Here is a 19,668-nt window from a genome sequence, read left to right as displayed (position 1 = left end):
AGAGGCTACTACCATCTCCGCGGAAGCAAGAGAGGATGTTTATCCTTGCCCATTCACAAGAAGCACCAGGGCGCGCTTGAGAGCGGACAGAGGAATTTCCCAATCCGATGAGAACGGCCCCCGACGTTCCCATGGCCATGACCCGATTGCTGCGGAACTCTCTGATGAGCTCGGGGTCCAGTATGTGTCGGGCTGGGACCCACGAGCGTTCCTCTGGGCCGTACCCCTCTCAATCCACCAGATACTGTGTGGCTCCTTGGACACGTCGTGTGTCCAGGATTCGCCTAACTGTATATGCAGGAGCCCCATCGATAATTCGGGGCGGGGGGTGATGGACCTGCCAGGGTACTACACAGGAGAGGCTTCAACCGCGAGATGTGAAAGGTAGGGTTTATCCTCATTGAGCTGGGAAGCGCAAGGCGGTATGCCACCGGATTAATTTTCCTTACCACCTTGAACGGGCCTATGTACCGCGGAGCCAACTTTTTTGCCTCTACCTTCAGCAGAAGGTCCTTGGTGGATAACCAGACCCGCTGTCCCACACGAAGTTCGGGTCCTTTCTGCCTTTTCGCGTTGGCTGCAAGAGTTGCCTTTCGTGCTGCAGCACGGAGGGCAGACTTCGCTTTCCGCCATATTCGGCGGCATCGTTGCACCATGTGTTGTGCAGCGGGTACCCCCACTTCGGTTTCCTGTTCCGGGAACATTGGTGCCGGGTAGCCGAATTGGCACTCAAAGGGGGACATGCCTAGGGAAGAGTGCCACAGGGTGTTGTGGGCATATTCCACTCAGATCAGATTGTCAGCCCAGGAGGAGGGGTTGGCAGAGGCCACACACCTCAGGGAGCGCTTTAAGTCCTGGTTAACCCTCTCTGTCTGCCCGTTTGACTCTGGGTGAAAGCCTGAGGACAGGCTGGCTGTGGCCCCGATTAAACTACAGAAAGCCTTCCAGAACCGGCTGGCAAACTGTGGTCCGCGATCTGACACCAAATCAAGGGGAAGACGGTGAATGCGTACCACATGCTGTAATATTAGTTGCGCGGTTTTTCTTCGCTGATGGGAGCTTTTGGAGGGAAATAAACTTGCAAGCTTTAGAAAAGCGATCAACCACGACTAATATTACAGTGTATCCCTTGGAGGGAGGCAACCCCGTTATAAAATCAAGGGAAAGGTGGGACCATGGTCTGGATGGGATGGGCAACGGGTGTAGCAGCCCATGAGGATGCGTGCGGGGCTCCTTATTTTGCGCGCACACAGGACATGCTGTCACATAGGCTCGGACATCTTTGTCCATGCCGGGCCACCATAGACGACGGCGCAGAAATTCCAGGGTTCTGGCTACTCCTGGATGGGCTGCAAAAGGGGACGTGTGACCCCAAGAAAGAGCTTGAGGTCGGACGGCGGCTGGCACGTATAGTTTGCCCGGGAGTTCCACCTCCAGGGTCTTGCTCTTGTTGCTGAGCCTGAAGGATCGCCTGTTCGACTGCCCATCGCACGGGGGCTATGATCCGGGGGGCCGGTATTATTGGCTCCAAGACTGGCTCCCGAGAAGGGGGGTCCCATTGCCGTGACAAGGCATCAGGCTTCAGGTTCTTAGAGCCGGGTCTATATGACAACACAAAATCGAACCTGGTAAAAAAGAGGGACCATCTGGCCTGTCGTGGGTTGAGGCGTTTCGCTGACTGGATATACGCCAGGTTCTTGTGGTCTGTCCAGATAAGAACCTGGTGTTTGGCCCCTTCCAGCCAGTGCCTCCACTCGTCTAAAGCTATATTCATGGCCAGGAGTTCACGGTCTCCAATGCCATAGTTTCGCTCCGCTGACGTCAGACGGTGAGAGAAGTAGGCGCAGGGGTGAATCTTTTGATCTGCCTCTGATCGCTGGGAAAGGACCGCCCCTATGCCTACATCGGATGCATCTACCTCCACTATGAATGGCGCCTCCTCGTTGGGCAGCTGTAGGACTGGTGCAGTGGTTAGCTTGGCCTTGATGGTATCGAAGGCGCATTGGGCTTCGGTCGTCCATTTAAATCTCCCCTGATCTTTCTTGGTAAGGGCGCTGAGTGGGGCTGCCAAAGAAACCCCAGAAAGCGCTGAATGGCACGAAGCGAGGTAGGCTGTGGCCATTGTGCCACTGCTTTTATCTTGGCCGGATCCATGCGCAGGTGTCCACAGGACACTACAAAGCCCAAGAAGGAGGTAGTGGTCACGTGGAATTGGGACTTCTCCAGCTTGACAAACAGGTTGTGATGCAGGAGAAGCTCCAGGACCCGCCGCACGTGAACCGTATGCTCCTCTAAACTGTCACTAAAAACGAGGATATCGCCTAGGTAAACAAACGTAAAATGGTTACCCGGAGCGCCTCATTTATAAACCGCTGAAAAACCGCGGGTGCATTAGTGAGACCAAAGGGCATGACTAAATAATCATAGTGGCCTGCGGGTGTGATGAATGCTGTTTTCCATTCGTCACCTTCTTTAATGTGAACTAAGTTATACGCACTGCGAAGGTCCAATTTTGTAAAAATTTTGGCCTTTTGAAGGCCGAGTCCATTAAAGGCAGGGGATATCGATCCTTTATGGTTACAGCATTTAGGTCACGATAATCGATACATGGCCGGAGCTCCCCATCTTTCTTTTTTACAAAAAAGAACCCCGCCCCGCTGGAGAAGTAGAAGGCCGGATAAACCCTAATGAGAGCGCCTCCTTAATGTACTTCTCCATGGCTGAGTGCTTCGGGGAGGATAGGGAGAATAGTCTGCCCCTGGACGGAGTGGTGCCAGGAAGCAGATTTATTGCACAGTCAAAAGGCCTGTGAGGGGGTAGTTTTTGGGCCTCCCTCTTGGAGAACACCTCTTTAAGGTCCCAGTAATCTTTGGGAACTGTGGACAGATCCACCAGTTCGGGAGAGACTGGGGAAGGTGGTTGGATCCCCTTCAGGCAGCTCTGGGAGCACTAGGACCCCCAAATGGAGACCGATCTGGTCGACCAGTCTATCCTGGGATTATGGAGCTGAAGCCAAGGGAAACCCAGCATGACTTGTAACTCTGGAATCCGTGTCACCAGAAATGACAAGCGCTCTCTTTTCAGTTTTCTTTTCTCTTTTTCTTTCCTTTTCAGTTTTCTTTTCAGTTTTCTTTTTTCTTTCTTTTCTTTTTCTCTTTTATTTTCTCTTTTCAGTTTTCTTTTCTCTTTTTCTTTTCTTTTTCTTTTCCTATACCGGAGCAACGCTCCACACCCTGGTGCTTCCTAATTGTCCGCACGCCTAATGCTTTGTGTTGGGGGTCTTTATAGGCATGGATCCAGGTGTCATGCATTCCCCTAATTGCCATCATGGCAGCGTTGCCTAGCAACTGCACCTGAGGGTGGCCGTGGGCCTGCCTGACTGGAACCCTGTGGAGTAGTTGTCTGTGGGTTTGCCTGTCGCAATACCCGCGACGTTACAGTATTGGCCTTAAATAAAACTGCATATGCAATATTTTATAAAAGATATTAAAACCATTATAAATAGACATTATCTATAGTGCATATAGTGTGAAGTCATGGGGTGGAGACTATCCCAGGAAACTAAGGCACAAAGCAGGGTACTCCCTGGGCGGGATACTGACACATCACAGGCCACAAGCACACACACACACACACACATACTGTGGGTGTGCTGTGTGCAGTGTATGTGACAGAAAATATCTGGGGTGTTTTTCACGCATCTGCAGGATTTGTATGTAGACGCTGATGGAAAGACTCTACCCAGGAAATATGCATGATTTAGCAGCAAATAGCAAAGTTAGTTTAGTTAGTGCTGAATGTGTGTGTGTCCTGTATTCAGGTGAATAGCTGTAGTAAGCGCTGAGCAAAAAATGGGGAGAAATTATCACAAGAGTGATATATGATGTTTCCTCATCAGTAAACCTACTGTTCCAGAACAACAGTAGGTTTACTACAATGGATAATTAACAATATAACAATCCACAAAGTACAATCTACAGGGTTAGAAATGTTGTAAGAAAATACATACTCCATCTAATACACACTCTACTGCACAAAACATACTGCATGCACAATAGTACAAACCATATTAACATATTTGCAGATGAAAACTCAGCAGTTCCAATGTGAGGAACTCCACTCACACACACACACACACACACACACTGACATTACACTATGTAGCTAACATTTACTTAGTCAAAATACTTTGAACTCTCCAAACTTGTTAGCAAGCAATTACATTGACTTTAGTGTCCTCATATACAGGGGAATGCGTGTGCGCACGCTAACGGATTCACTGCTGGAGGGTAAAACTAGAACAAAATAACCTTCACTTTACCTTTGAAAAGAATCATGACAGAGCAGTGTTTCCATTTTAGAGAGAGAGAGTGACTGTGTGTGTGTGTGTGTGTGTGTGTGTCCCCTCTTACATTAGCTTCACACACATACACAAACACATTTAAACGTACACACACAGACACACACACACAGCACCTGCGCGCATAAACGTAAACAATTATCTGTCTGGATCTATTTTTACTTTTTTTTAAAGGTAAAGTGCAGGTAAATTTGTTTAATTTTTACTTTATATTTTGTGTTAATTATTTTTATGTATTTTTTTTGGGCTGTAAAATGAACAATTTGAGTTTCCATTATTTCTCATGGGAAAATTTGGTTTCTCTTTCATTTTCGTTTCACAATGGTCTTGGCGTCTCTGCGTGAACCACAGACTCTGTCACAACTGTGAAGACCAACTGCAAGTTTCTGCAGCGAGCGATTACTGAAAGCACACAGAGATGGAAAGAGTGCCACAATCTGACAAGGATGAACGTGATCCAGAAACCGAGGGTCGTCAGCCAGGGTAGGAAATCAAGCACACCTTTTTTTTTTTTTTTTAGAAACTATTTTTTAATTACAAGTACAGAAGCAGAACCGTAAATGTAATTGAGAGTTACACAGGTTTTGAGTCTAAATATAAATTATGCAATAAACGTATAGATTTATTCGGTGAGAATGGTCATTTAGACCAGGGGTCTCCAAATCCAGTCCTGAAGGGCCAGTGTCCAACACAGTTTGGTGATTCTTCTTCTCAAACACAGCTGATTTAACTAATATGATAATTACTAGGTTCAGTGGGTGTGTTTAGGTGTTGGTGAATTACAAACTGTGCTGGTCACTGGCCCTCCAGGACTGGATTTGGAGATCCTTGATTTAGACTGTAGAATGTTGAATAAACAAAAGATGAAAAAAGACAGACAAATGGTCTATTTACAGTGAGGAATATTTTAAGGAATATTTCACTTTTAACATTGAAGCAGATAATTTTACATTTTGACATATTAGTGTGTGTTTTTGTGATGTTCATTTATACCCAGTCACTTATCATTAAAACCACCCTTACATTATAAACAGGGTGGAGTCCACTGCACAGTGCTCTATGTTCATCAGGGGGTGTAGCACGCGATCGATAGATAGATAGATAGATAGATAGATAGATAGATAGATTTTATAGACAGGTGCATAAAAAGTAGTGTGGAGGCTACTGTCAGTCTGAGAAAAGCAGATATCACAATATTTACACATACACTGCCACTTAAAAGTTTGTACACCCCTCCCTAACCCTATGGTCCTTCCTGATGTTTATTTCTCTCTACACTGTAAAACAATACTGAAGGTGTTATTTACCCAAACACACAATAATCTCCTCTGAACAGTTGATATTGAGATGTTTATCTGCTCCTTCTGCTCTGTAAAGCTTCATAACGGCTCTAATCTGAGGTGCTGGTTGTTAATTGGTGATTTCTGAGGCTGGTGACTCTAAATGAACTTCTCCTCTGCAGCAGAGCTCAGTTTTGGTCTTGTTTTCCTGGGAAGGTCTTCATGAGAGACAGTTTCATCATCATGGAGCTTGATGGGTTTTACAAACGCATTTGACACAATACTGTTCTTATACTTGAACTGTTTCAAAACAGCTGACCTTCATGTCTTTAAATAACAACTGACTGTCACTGTTACATAATTACCCAATTCTATATGCGTTATTTCATAGTTTTAAAATTCCCAGTTTTGTTGTAGAATGTATAAAATAAATCACTAAACCAAAACTGAGAAATTTGCAAATGATCCCAAACTTTTGAGCGTTGTGTATACAATTACATGTTCATTAGATATAAGGGACGAATTCAAGAATGTTTCTTTTTCTAGATGATTATGAGTAATTGTAATTTAGTTAGTTTTCTATAAGATAGATTTCTGTAGAAGCTGGACATAATTACCGCCCTTATAACAGCCAGTTATTACATGTTGTTTTACACACATTAATGTTTAGTGACATTATTCCTGTAATAACAGTATTAATTTTTGTCTTTTTGTGCATTGTGTTTGGACAGGGCCACGTGGAAGAAGTGCTGCATTTTATCAGCTGCTGTTCTGGTTGTCCTGATAATTGTCATTGTCATTCCTCTCGCTGTACATTTCTTAAAAGCGGCCCTTAAAATTGGCTGCTACTCCAAAGCCGCCGTAGCAGCCGATGCTGGGAAATGTTCTGAGATCGGCAGGTAGGACAAACAACAAATCATAATGAATCACAGTGTGGTTATTCCTGTCATTCACAGCAGGTTGCAGTTCAATCAGAGCTCTACATTTAACCCAGTGTCACCCAGTGATGGTTTACTTATTTACTGAAGGGAATTTACTATTCCTAATAAAATTATGGAATAAAACTGTATGTAAATTATTATTGACCATAAAAATATCTGTAAATCGATAAATTTATATAAATTTATACATCAATACAATGCTTGGCATCTCCATATTAAACACAGCACATGAAGCTGAGCAACAAGGAGACGTTTACAAAGAATAACAGTCATGTCATGTTGTAGTGGTATGTGTGTGTGTGTGTGTGTGTGTGTGTGTGTGTGTGTGTCAGGGACATGCTAAAGCGTGGAGGCTCTGCAGTTGATGCCGCCATTGCAGCACTGCTGTGTGTTGGACTGTTTAACCCCCAGAGCATGGGCATCGGAGGAGGACATTTCTTCCTCATCTATAACAGCTCTACAGGTGACTTCCTTCCATCTGTCTCTCTATTGTCCAGTCCATCTATCAGTATTAGTTCCCTGTGAGTCCATACACTAAAAGGTGAACTATTTTTGTTTTTTCTGTCCTAGGGAAGGTGGAGACTATCAATGCGAGGGAAACAGCTCCTAGGCGTGTCACATGGGACATGTTTACCAAAAAAGAAGAATCAGAAACAGGTTTTGAATTTCTGCATGTTAGCAAAAAGTGTTTACAATATTTATTTGCACACAGTCGCAGACATTTTTCACACACACTTTATTTATAATCTCTCTTTACTTTATCGGTGTGTGAGGTCGAGCAGCTCCCCACTGCACACCGTGAGATAAATGAAGTGTAATCGCACTATTTTTTTATTATTTTATTAGACTTTATCTTGTTTGTTTCTCAATTAGAAACTCATTGTCTTAAAAGTGAACATTACAGATCAGAAGGGTTTTTAACTCAGTTGTGTTTTGATGTATAAACAGGAGGCAAGTCCATCGCGGTCCCTGGTGAGCTTCGTGGTTATGAGCTGGCACACCGCCGTCATGGGCGTCTGTCGTGGAGGGAGCTGTTTGAGCCGAGCATCCAGCTGGCACGTGACGGCATCCGCATCAGCAGAGCTCTCAGCGATGCCTTAAACAAATCATCAGAGCAGGGGCACATTCTGCCTGATTCAGCTCTGTGGTGAGGGACAATATTACAATGATGGACATGTCAGAATAGCACCACCAGTCCTGTGAAGTCTTTTATTAAAACAAAAAGGAACCCGGAAAGTGTTAGCCAGAAAATAAGGCTTCGAACATATAAACCAACATGAGAGGATCAGTGCAGAATGTGGACTTTATGGTTGAGTCATTGATGAATACTTTATTAAGATAAGAATATTTTCATTATTATAATTGAGTTTCTAACTTTTCCAACTTCTCTGTTACAGTGAAGTATTCTGTAACTCCAATAAAACCATCCTGAGGGAAAATGATATTATCAAATACCCACGGCTAGCAGACACCTATGAGAAGATCGCTAACGAAGGAGCTGATGTCTTTTATAACGGCTCCATGGCTCAAACCATCGTGGATGACATCCAGGCTGCAGGTTCGTCACTGTTCAACTAAAAAAAAAAAAAACTCTACAATTTTCCAGCAGCATGAAGTTAATATATCCTGCAACATAGAACGCTAAAATATCACTGAGACACTTTATTATAATAGAATAGTATAATACAAACACCAGTACTGATGTGAATTCATATTAGAGTATAAGTGCTAATATTTACTACAGTGTAGATGTTAATAGACTCTTTCACAGGCACTTTAGAGGCCCACACTCACTGCTAATCACCGCTTGTTGTATGCTAATCTGTTCCTGGTGTTTTGGAATGATGCAGATGGCAATATAACGCTTGAAGACCTGTCAGGGTATAGACCAGAGCTGAATGAAGACACCATGAAGATAAATGTGGGAGAATACACTATGCACTTTCCAGATGCTCCATCTAGCGGTCCTGTGCTAGCGCTAATCCTTAACATTGTGAATGGTGAGTGTGTGTTTGTCAGGTGTGTTACTGTCACACTTGATGTTACCCTGTTGTACTAAACATCAGCATGGCTGTGATGCCTATATGGTATATTTCACCTGTGTGAGATCAACCATACTGTTGTTTGTTTAGTACTCTGAAGGAGGGCTGATGCTCAAAATATCTGTGCTTCATTAGAGGTTTAGTTTGTTCTAGGACTGCATTACTATTTTCTTTATTTGAATCAAAGAAATCTCAGAACCAGAAAGAGTTTTATTGCCAAGTATGCTTCCACGTACAAGGAATTTGTTTTAGTGACAGAGCTTCCAGAACAAGAAACAAATGACAAGACAAAACAGCACGACACAGAAAAAAAAGAAGAAAAAAAGGTTGACCTCAAATGGAGTAGGGTGTGAGATACTTTTAAATAAGTTACATAAATATCTGAAATATGTGGTATTATACAGTATGTTGCACTGTGGTACTGTACACCAATATTGCACATATATTTATTGACAGTTAGAATTATGTTTAACTGTTCATGAGGTAGATTGCCTGGGGAAAAAAACTGTTCTTCTGCCTGACTGTCCTAGTGTTCGGTGCTCTATAGCGTCGACCCGACGGCAGAAGTTTAAATAGAAGGTGGCCTGGGTGTGAGGGGTCCAAAGTGATCTTCCGAGCCCTTTTTCCTCACTCTGGATGTATACGGTTCTTGCAGCGTGGGCAGGGCAGTGCCAATAATCCTTTTAGCAGTCCAAACCGTCCTTTGTAGTCTTCTGATGTCTGCTTTCAAAGCTGAGCGAAACCAGACAGTTATTGAAGTCCACAGGACGGATTCAATGACGACTGAGTAGAACTGTATGAGCAGCTCCTGTGGCAGGTTGAACCTCTTCAGCTGGCAAAGGAAATACAACCTCTGATGTGAATGTCCCACTTCAGGTCCTGAGAGATGGTCGTGCCCAGGAACCAAAATGACTCCACTGCTGTCACAGTGCTGTTCATGATGGTGAGTGGGGGAGGTGCAGGTAGGTTTCTCCTAAAGTCCACAATCATATCCACTGCTTTAAGCGTGTTCAGGTCCAGGTTGTTGTGACTGCACCAGACAGCCACCTGCTCGACCTCACTTCTGTATGCAAATCTGCCAACATCCCTTAGTTAAATCCAGTAATAAATAAAGATAAGCCAAAGTTGTTGCTTCTTCATGTCTTGCCACACGTGGTCATGTTTTCCCAGGCTGTCATGCTTTTCCCCACGCCCCTCCCACACACTGGTCTCACATTCACAATTAATTTCACTCAGCGTTTAAGAAAGCACAGTGCGCTGCACTGCTGACGAATTGTTGGTGCTCCACAGCCCAGTTCTCTCGCAGTTCTTTTCTCATCTGTGATTCATGTGTACCTTGACCGAGTGATTTCATTTAGAGATTTCTCATATGGCTTATCGCTTTTCATTTGTTTGCTTCACGGACTTTGACCCACGCTTCACCTCCTTGACTTTGTTATCGTCTACTGCTTCTGGATTTCGCACACCAAGACATCCACAAAGGAAATTACTCCTATTTTCGATGCTCTACTTGCCAACACAGACCTGTGCACATTAAATTCTTCTTTTAGTTTTCACCGCATCACTCAGCGGAGATCGCTCACATCAAACGCTGTGCTAAAACATCAAATAGAGTACAGATTCAGAGTTGCATCTGTCTTGCTCTGCACTTTACTGAGAGGCTTCACGTCCATTACAGTCCCCTGTGTTACAATACAGGTGTATCACAGGCAAAGTGACACTAAACACTACTCATTCCTGTTCCCTTTCAAAGGCTACACTCAATGCTGCGTGAAAACGCTATGGAAACATCTTTTCGTGTTGCTGGTTGTGAAGCATGTGTGTATCAAACACGCCAAATTTTGGCTTATATAACCTCGGTCAGGTGACGTCGTCTGATGAGACGCACCTGCAGGTTATAAATAGGAGTAAACCGGAAACATTCCTCAGATCTTTTGTCTTCATGACCGCATTGTGAGTTTAAAACTAGATGATCTTCACACTTTTTGCTTTGAGTGTTTGGGGATAAGTCACGCTCTCCAAGGGCTTGAGGGAGGCTCTGAACACTGTGATCTTCCCATGAAGGTGCTTCGTGCGTGCCTCGCATTCTTAAGAGAGCCACGAGCCGCGCTGCATTCCTGGGGATCACAAGTCGATCTGGTCGCGTAACACCCTTTCACATATGAAGACGCCCTTCCTGGCACCCCCAGGGGGTCGGTGCTCAGTTTCCGCCGCCTTTGGTGTTTCGGACAACACTGGCCTCCAACAGTACGTTAGTCCTTTGGTCTTATCCTGCTGTAATCCAGGATGCCGAACCACTAACACCCCCCCGTGTAGCCGAAGTGCTAAAACTTGGGCCCCTTTCGGAGAAGCTGGCAGCGTGGAAGCTACTGCCAAGCATATTTCCCTGGGTGTTAAAGACTGTAGAAAAAGGCTACAGGATTCAGTTTGCACATCGCCCTCCGCGTTTTAATGGCGTGATTACCACCTCCGTGATACCGGAGATCTGTTGACTCTCGAACTGCAGGCATTGCTGGAAAAAGGGGCCATAGAACAGGTTCTCCTTCCAGACATAGAGTCAGGCTACTACAGTCGGTATTTCTTGACTCCCAAGAAAGACGGGGGGCTGCGTCCAATCCTAGATCTTTGCGGACTGAACCGCTATTTTAAAAAGTACAGATTCAAGATGTTGACTGTCAAAAGCATTGTTTCACAAATTCAACCAAGGGATTGGTTTGTGACAATAGATCTGAAGGATGCATATTTTCACATAGAAATTTTGCCACAACACAGGAAGTTCCTGAGGTTCGCTTTTGGGGAAAAAGCCTACCAATATCGGGTCCTTCCATTTGGTCTAGCTCTATCACCCCGCACATAGGACAACATACTTGGGTGTTATTTGGGATCCGATCGTTATGCGGGCACAGATGTCTCCTGCTCATATCGAATCCATTCTCAATGCCCTGAAGGAAATCAGGCTAGACCGGAGAGTGACTGTACATCACTTTCAAAAATGTTTAGGCCTTATGACAGCTGCATCCATGGTGATACCTTTGGGCCTTCTGCACATGAGAGCTTTTCAGTTGTGGCTAAGAGCCAGGGGACTTCATGCAAGGGCCAATCCCAATAAGGGTTACACGCAGAGGACTTCGTACCCTTTTTACGTGGTTCAGACCCCGGTTCCAGACTCTGGGTCTGGACGCCATGGCCCATACGTGGCCCAAATTACGCCTTTACGCGTTTCCTCCGATAGCTCTGCTCCCGGGAGTCCTGGCGAGGGTCCGTCAACAGCGTTTGCGCCTTTTATTGATAGCGCCCTGTTGGTTGACCAGAGTGTGGTTCTTGGGCCTAATATCTCTTCTCGACGGCTCACCATGGGTGATTCCAGTGAGGAGGCATCTTCTGTCTCAGGTGCAGGGGACAATATTTCATCCCCGGCCCGAGCTTTGGAACCTTCACGTTTGGCCCCTGAACGGGACCAACTAAGTCAAGCTGGCCTTTCAGCCAGCGTTATTGACACTATTTTAAATGCTAGGGCTCCCTCCACCAGGAAAGCCTACACCCTTAAATGTAATGTATTTGGAAGTTGGTGCATGACGAAGCAGGTGGACCCAGTTCACTGCCGAATTGCTTTAGTACTGGAGTTGGAAAAGTACTGAACTGCAGGAAAAGTTGTCCTCGGGCTCGTGCCCTAGTACTCTCAGGATGTACGTAGCCGCTATTTCAGCCTGCCACGTTCCTACTGATGGGGTAACAGTGGGAAAGCACCCTTTAGTTGCCTGTTACATTCGTGGAGCTAAACGGTTAAGGCCACCCACTAGAGCCACTGTCCCTTCATGGGATTTATTTGTCGTGCTCGAAGGTCTAATTGACACCCCTTTCGAACCTTTAGAGTCAGCGCCTGTCAGGTTTCTGACCCTTAAGATGGTTTTTCTGATGGTCATTACCTCTTTGAAGAGAGTTTGAGATCTGCACGCCTTGTCAGTCTCCCTATCCTGCCTAGTCTTTGCCCCTGGGCTAGTCAGGGCTGTTCTGCATCCTCACCAGAACTATCTTCCGAAAGTTCCATTCTTAACCATGCACCCTGTTGTTCTTGAGGCCTTTTTTCCTCCGCCTTTTACAGCTCCGAAGCAGAAGAGACTTCATCTACTGTGTCCAGTAGTGCTCTTCAGATTTACGTCCACCACACCAGCCAGTGGCGTAAAACAGAGCAGCTCTTTATATGCTATGGGGGCCGCAACCGGGGGGCGGTTGCCACTACACAGACTCTGTCACACTGAGTGAGAGGTGCTATTGCCCTCTCCTATGAGGCATGTGGGCTCACTTTGCCTCTAGGAATTAGGGCTCATACAACCAGGGGGATTGCCTCATCTATCGCTCTGGCGAGAGGTGTTCCCCTGCAGCAAGTGTGCGACGCGGCAGGTTGGTCCTCTCCGCACACATTTGTTAGATTTTATAGCCTGGATGTGCCTGCTACTCCGGGGTCATGGGTCCTCAACTCAGCTTCCCAGAGATAGTTCTAAGACCTCCTCGGTCTTTGTGCGCACACGCTACACGACCCGGGTAGACACTTGTCCAGACACTTGCAGTGCGGCGGCGTTGGTTTTCTCGTTCCCATAGCGTTTTCACGCAGCATCGAGTGTAACCTTTGAAAGGGAACGTCTCGGGTTACTTTGCTGTAACCCTGTTCCCTGGAAAGGCGGGAACGAGATGCTGCGCTCCAATGCCGCACTGCCCACGTGACCGGACGTCCCTTCAGACAAAATCAACCTGAGGAATGTTTCCGGTTTACTCCTATTTATAACCTGCAGGTGCGTCTCATCAGAGGACGTCACCTGACCGAGGTTATATAAGCCAAAATTTGCTTCACAACCGGCAACACGAAAAGATGTTCTCATAGCGTTTTCACGCAGCATCTCGTTCCCGCCTTTTCAGGGAACAGGGTTACAGCAAAATAACCCGAGATGTTTTTCCCGATATTCTGCACTTTCATCTTTAAAGCTATTAAGACTTTAGTTTCTGTGTGGTGTGTCTGCTTTGGGGTCCTGTCAGCCTGCCTGACTTGGTCAGCTCCTGACAAATCCGGTCAACCAACCAGTAGGTGATTTCTTTGACTTACCTTTTGACATCAAAGGGTCCTCCCCCCTTGGTATTTTAATTGGAGCCTGTATTAATTGATCCATTCTGTTTTGCTCTCAGGTCAAACATAAATTTCGTTTATGCCAGAAAGCCCCTTCTTCTAAATTTTCCAGGTAATGTTAAGAGTGCCACAGAGCTTGTGCCTGTACAATAATTCAAACAAAAAAACTCCTTACCTCACCAATCATGACCTCCCCAAAACCCTGCATTAATTACATCACATGTCCGCCCAGGCTTGATGTGCACCCCCTTGCACACTTTTTGTCATGTTATTTATTGCTTGATTGGTAGAGGCATGATGTGCATCAAGCATCACTGTTCCACTTTCCATAGAGGATGTATCATCCTTCACTTCCGGGTGTCTCTGCCAGCGTTGACATTTGGGAATGAAAGGATAGAAACCACCAAAAAAAACCCCCCACAAAAATAAAAGAACTTTAAAATGAGCCACAGATACACAGCACCTGCAACCATATACCATTCAGCACTGGCTTGTCAGGATTTTCTTAGTGTGATCTGGCAACCCTAGGTAATATTATAGATTACTTTATAATTTAAGAATTTCAGTGGGAAAAAGTACTACATTTATGTGCACTTGGTTTGTAGCTACATAAAGTTTATAAAAAACTTTATTTATAGGTTCCTGAAATGGTCTAAATGTGTAAAACTGTCTGTGTGCAGGTTATAATTTCTCAAGCAGCAGTGTGTCTACTACAGAGAAGGAGACAATCACTTATCACCGCATTATTGAGGCTTTCCGCTTCGCCTTCGCTAAGAGGACTAAGCTGGGAGATCCTCGCTTCCTCAACATCACTGACGTGAGAAAGTGTTTAGTTCTACATCATGGGGGTGTTGTTTATTAGAAGCACTATATTCCCACTAAATCACCCATTTAGTTTATGCTTTGCCTCTTGTTTACATGTACAAAATGCAATACTGATTTACTTGGAGGGTGTGGTGTATCCATTATTTTTTAGTTTTCAAGAGAAATAGTAGTGACTATACAAACACACACATATGTACATAATTTAGTTTTTCCCTCTGTCCTTCTTCAGTTCATCCACAACATGACCTCAGAGTACTTTGCCAATATTATACGCAGTAAGATCTCAGATGAGACCACACATCCAGAGTGGTACTATGAACCAGAGTACTCTAACACAAAAAGTTATGGGACAAGTCACCTGTCCATCCTTGCTGAGGATGGGAGCGCCGTGGCAGTGACTAGCACCATCAATCTGGCGTAAGATCAGAAACCCAACACGCTTTAATGATTTTAGACAATCAGAACATATGGAACAGTGTATAAATAGACCTGATGGTGTTTTTGTGCAGGTTTGGTTCTAAAGTGATGTCACCGTCCACTGGAATCATCTTTAACAATATTATGGATGACTTCAGTTCTCCAAACTTTTCAAATGCTTACAATGTTTCTCCTTCTCCTAATAATTTCATCGAAGCAGGTACCAAATTGTATTAAAGTATTTCTGTTGAGTTCAAAACTATAAAATATTTTATTTAGTACCACTTAAAGTCTGGACTCTGAAACCTACTCATTCAAGGATTTCTTTCATTTTTTCCAATAAAATAGCAAAGATTACGCTCAGGAGATATAGTCTCAGGACAGGCTTTAGTGCATGTTGTGAATGAATGCATGGAATGCATGGACATGGAACTGTAAGGTGACTGGTGCATTGTGCTCCAGGCATGGCAGCAGGGCAACCACAAAATAGCCAGCAAGTGCAGACAGTAGAGCTTCCTCGGCAACAGTGCCTACAGCTAGGCTTGACTAGTATGGTACAAAGTCTGTGAGGGACTGTAAAAAGCATTACATAAAGCATGATGACAGGTCATGGCATTGCAGGACAGAACAGCTCAGGTGAAGATTCAGATAGAGCATGGCATGATTTAAGTATAACATGGTATGGAGTTGGGCATGATTAGACAGAACTTGATGTAATTCAGGCTAGATAGGGCATAATGTATATTTGCTACATGAGGCTGTCTCATTGTCCTTATTGAAAAGATCTGGGATGCTAAGAAGACATTAGAGGAGTTCCCATAGATGTTGAGCAAATGTTGGCTCTCATCAGTGTGCAAAACTGTTTAAACAGTCGCTATTTGGAAAGAACCTTAAAAATATTGTTTTTAACACTTGTTTATTTACTGCATAATTCTGTTATTTAATTTTTCTTATGTCTTTTGATGTATTTCATATTATTTTTTGACAATTTAGAAAATAGTAAAACTATAAAAAAGCCTTACATTAATTTAATTTTAAGTCGAGTATCATGTATCACGCATGCACTTCTTGTTTTTTTGAGGCCGAGCATCACGTAATCACAACTGAGCCAATGGTTGTTCTTTTCTCTATTGTGGGTAAACGTCTCCAATGCTCTGTCTTAGTGCATGTGCGCCACTCGTATAGTTAACATCTGTGCACGCTTGTACTGTTTACTACAACACCGTGTGCGTATAGAATCTTTTTTGTTTGTATGTGTGTGTTTGTGTGTGTGTGTGTGTGAAAGTCATCCTGTAAAGAAAAAGCAAGTGTCATTAGAGAGGTTAAAGATCCATTTTCTCTCTCACTATCAGACTGCACTGATTCCGTTAGTGTGTGTGCGCGCACTTCATTAGACAGTGTGCCCCTTCCCTCCTCCCCTCGCCTTTACACACAAACATGCACTAACAGAAACACTGCTCTGTTGCGATTCTATTCAAAGGTAAAGTGCCGGTTAATTTTATAATTTTTTATTTATTTTATTTTTTATTATTATTTTTTTAATTAATTATTTTCATATATTTATTTTTTTGGGATTGTAAAACAAATAATCAGAGTTTTCATTATTTCTTATGTGGGAAAATTAGCTTTAATATAAGAGTGTTTTGATATACACACTTCTAGAACAAATTATGCTCGCAATCCAAGGTTCCATGGTATGTTAATGTGAATTATACTGTATATGCAGGTACACTGTGATAATAAATCATACAGTAAATTACATGTGTTTATAATGTAACATTATTAACAGACCCAGTTTAATCGTTAGTGGTGATGTAACTTTTTTTTTTAGATAAAAAAATTGGGATGATATTATATAAAAAAGTTTTCTAAATGATTGTGATGGATAAAAGTGTAACATGTGCAGTGTGTGTGTGTGCAGGTAAAAGGCCGCTCTCAGCCATGTGCCCTACCATAATCTTCGACAAACACAACAAAGTTAAAATGGTTGTTGGAGCTGAAGGTGGGCCGAAGATTATTACAGCAACGGCTCTGGTAACACACACACACATCCATCTACACAACAGAATGCCCAGAGTGTTAGGTTAACACTGGTCAGTGATAATAGAAGTTCAATGGAACTAAAAAAAACTGAGAGAGTTATCAGCATTGGGTTTTAGTGTAAATACCTATAATATGTTTTTTTATGGTTACAAACTTAAATAATTCTTTTGTTTGTGTAAAGCTGCTTTGCGACAATGTCAATTGTTAAAAGCGCTATACAAATAAAATTTTATTAAATTAAATATTTATTTTTTGCCAGTTGATCCATCCACATAAAATCTGATGAAATAAAATGATCCAATGTTTGATGGACAGAAGGGCAGTGAGGATATACCTGAGTTTATAACACTTAAGTTATAATGGTTTATGAATATTAAGTGTGTCAATGAATTCTTTCCTCTCGATCACAGGTCATCCTGAACTCTCTGTTCTTTAACTATGATGTAAAGGAAAGTGTAAATAAACACAGAGTCCACAACCAGCTCAACCCCAACACCACCGAGGTGGAGGATGGCTTTAACCAGGTACGACTGCAATACAAACACCAGGAGGACGGATGCAACTCAATTTCATTTGTTTTTAAATGTATCCTGATGCTCATCCATAACTTCATGGTAAAAATACAACATGAAGATTTACATGATTTATTTGACAATCTGTTTCAATAAGAGTTGAGTTCATTTAGAGATCATCTGCTCATGTTTTGTCTCTTCTATTGGAACAGGATTCATATCTGAGCATCATTTAAACATTCACATGACTCTTTTCAGCTCGTGTGCACTAACACTAATGATTATTCACTCCATGTTTAATTTACAGATCGTACAAGAAGGACTAGAGAAGAAGAATCACAGTACAGAGATTTACAAAAAGACAAAACCCTTTTCGGTGGTTCAGGCCGTGGTGAGGCAAGATGGACAGATCTGTGCTGAATCAGATCAGAGAAAAAGAGGACAAGCTGCCGGTTACTGAAACTTTAACAACATTTTATCTCTATATCTTTAATCAAACAAAAAGAAATGTACGAAATCAATTTAAATATAACCGTGCCTTCAAAAGAAGCTTTTTTTAGATGCAGAGATCAGTGGTGTTGTTTCTTCTATTTGTTGTTTTATTTCATGTGCAGCAGGGTCATCTGAGCCACTGTTACTCTTTTAACTGAATAAAAAAATTTTGTGTTTTAAAAATAACTGTAAAAGAGAGATAAAACCATTTTTTTGTTTGGTTGTTTGTTTACATTAAAAGCAAATACAAAAAAAAACTTATTGTTTAATTTACAGACTAATTTAAATTATGTAACATGTGATTTGAAATAAAACAATTCTTGGTTGAGTGTATTTGGGGTAAATTATAGTATTTCATTTAAAAATGACTTTAATTAAATGTTTACATAAAAAATGTAACAATGCAGAACTAATTTTTAAAATCTTAGATTTTGAAGTCTGTCTTTTAAAAGTTTAGAGCTCTATACTGAAGTGTAAAACACTTGCTTTTAGGTTTTTGGCAGACGCCACTTATCCAGAGCGACTCATTATATATCTGAGCAGTTGTGGGTTAAGGGCCTTACTCAAGGGCCCAACAGTGACAACGTGGTTGTGGGGTTTGAAGCTGGGACCTTCTGTTTCATAGACCAATACCTTAACCACTGATCTTCTCCAGGGTTTGTGCTATATTCATTTTATAAGTGCTGCTCTACCCTCGGTTGGAGGATTTCCTGTTACCTTGTTAGTGTCTGAGACATCATTCCAGATGCTAACCAATCTGCTGGCATGTGGGGCGCTATAAAGGTAGAGGGAGAGTTTTCTGTGTACCTGACTTTGTCATGAACTAACCCGGGGTGAACCGAAGACTTAGCGATTAGCGGTTATGGCAATGTTGAATGGCGTAGCGGGCGTTGGCCTGTTGAATCGCGTGGTTGGCTTGTCGCCAAAGCTGCCGACACAGGCGGACCAACTGTTGGGCTGACGGTACGTCAACCTCCGGTTCCTGGTATTCGAACATGGGAGGTTGGAAACCGTGGCATACCTCAAATGGGCTTAGGATAGTTCGGCCCAGATGAGGTAGCGGGCCCAGGAGCGCTGGCGATCGGCGATGAAACATCTCAGGTAGCGCTCTAGTGGTTGGTTGGTCCGCTCCGTCTGACCGTTGGTCTGGGGGTGATACCCAGAGGATAGACTGCAGGTAGAATCGATCAGACGGCAGAAGGCCTTCCAGAACCGGGCAGTGAACTGGGGCCCCCTGTCCGAGACGATATCTTTCGGGAACCCATGCAAGCGAACTACGTGTTCTAATATCAGCTCGGCTGTTTTTTTGGCTGACGGGAGTCCGGCGAGAGCCACCAGGTGCACGGCCTTGGAGAACCGATCGACGATGGTCAGGATGGTGTTCTTTCCCTCGGAGACCGACAGGCCCGTGATGAAGCCGACGGCTATGTGTGTCCAGGGCCGGCGCGGGACGGGTAGTGGTTGGAGTTCCCCTGGCGTTGGCTGGTTGTTATCCTTGGCCCTGGCGCACACAGGGCACGCCTGGACGAACCCGCCGACGTCCTTCTTCATTGATGGCCACCAGAAGGCGCGCTGAATGAATTGGAGGGTGCGACGAGTGCCTGGGTGTCCGGAGAGTGGAGATGAGTGCCCCCACT

General features: G+C 43.7%; 1 protein-coding gene across 1 annotated transcript; it reads left to right on the top strand.

Moving 5' to 3' along the window:
* The first annotated feature begins 6,451 nt into the window (after positions 1-6,451).
* LOC128529794 (glutathione hydrolase 1 proenzyme-like) lies at positions 6,452-18,355 on the top strand. The gene is made up of 11 exons (XM_053503317.1): positions 6,452-7,044; positions 7,152-7,238; positions 7,530-7,728; positions 7,979-8,139; positions 8,432-8,581; positions 14,423-14,559; positions 14,797-14,984; positions 15,077-15,204; positions 16,906-17,018; positions 17,438-17,551; positions 17,847-18,355. Exons 1-11 carry the CDS (start codon positions 6,918-6,920, stop codon positions 17,997-17,999), a joined length of 1,557 nt encoding a protein of 518 aa, XP_053359292.1. The 5' UTR covers positions 6,452-6,917; the 3' UTR covers positions 18,000-18,355.
* The last annotated feature ends 1,313 nt before the right edge of the window (positions 18,356-19,668 follow it).

This window comes from Clarias gariepinus, chromosome 9 (genome assembly GCF_024256425.1).
Source record: "Clarias gariepinus isolate MV-2021 ecotype Netherlands chromosome 9, CGAR_prim_01v2, whole genome shotgun sequence".
Taxonomy (NCBI): domain Eukaryota; kingdom Metazoa; phylum Chordata; class Actinopteri; order Siluriformes; family Clariidae; genus Clarias; species Clarias gariepinus.
This window is presented reverse-complemented; position numbering and strand designations above follow the sequence as displayed.

Bases quoted from the DNA above. Each gene is read 5' to 3' on its own strand.
- LOC128529794 (XM_053503317.1), top strand. From the start codon at position 6,918: ATGCTAAAGCGTGGAGGCTCTGCAGTTGATGCCGCCATTGCAGCACTG. The intron at 7,729-7,978 runs GTGAGGGACAAT...TCTCTGTTACAG, and splicing joins CTGCCTGATTCAGCTCTGTG to TGAAGTATTCTGTAACTCCA. The intron at 8,582-14,422 runs GTGAGTGTGTGT...GTCTGTGTGCAG, and splicing joins AATCCTTAACATTGTGAATG to GTTATAATTTCTCAAGCAGC.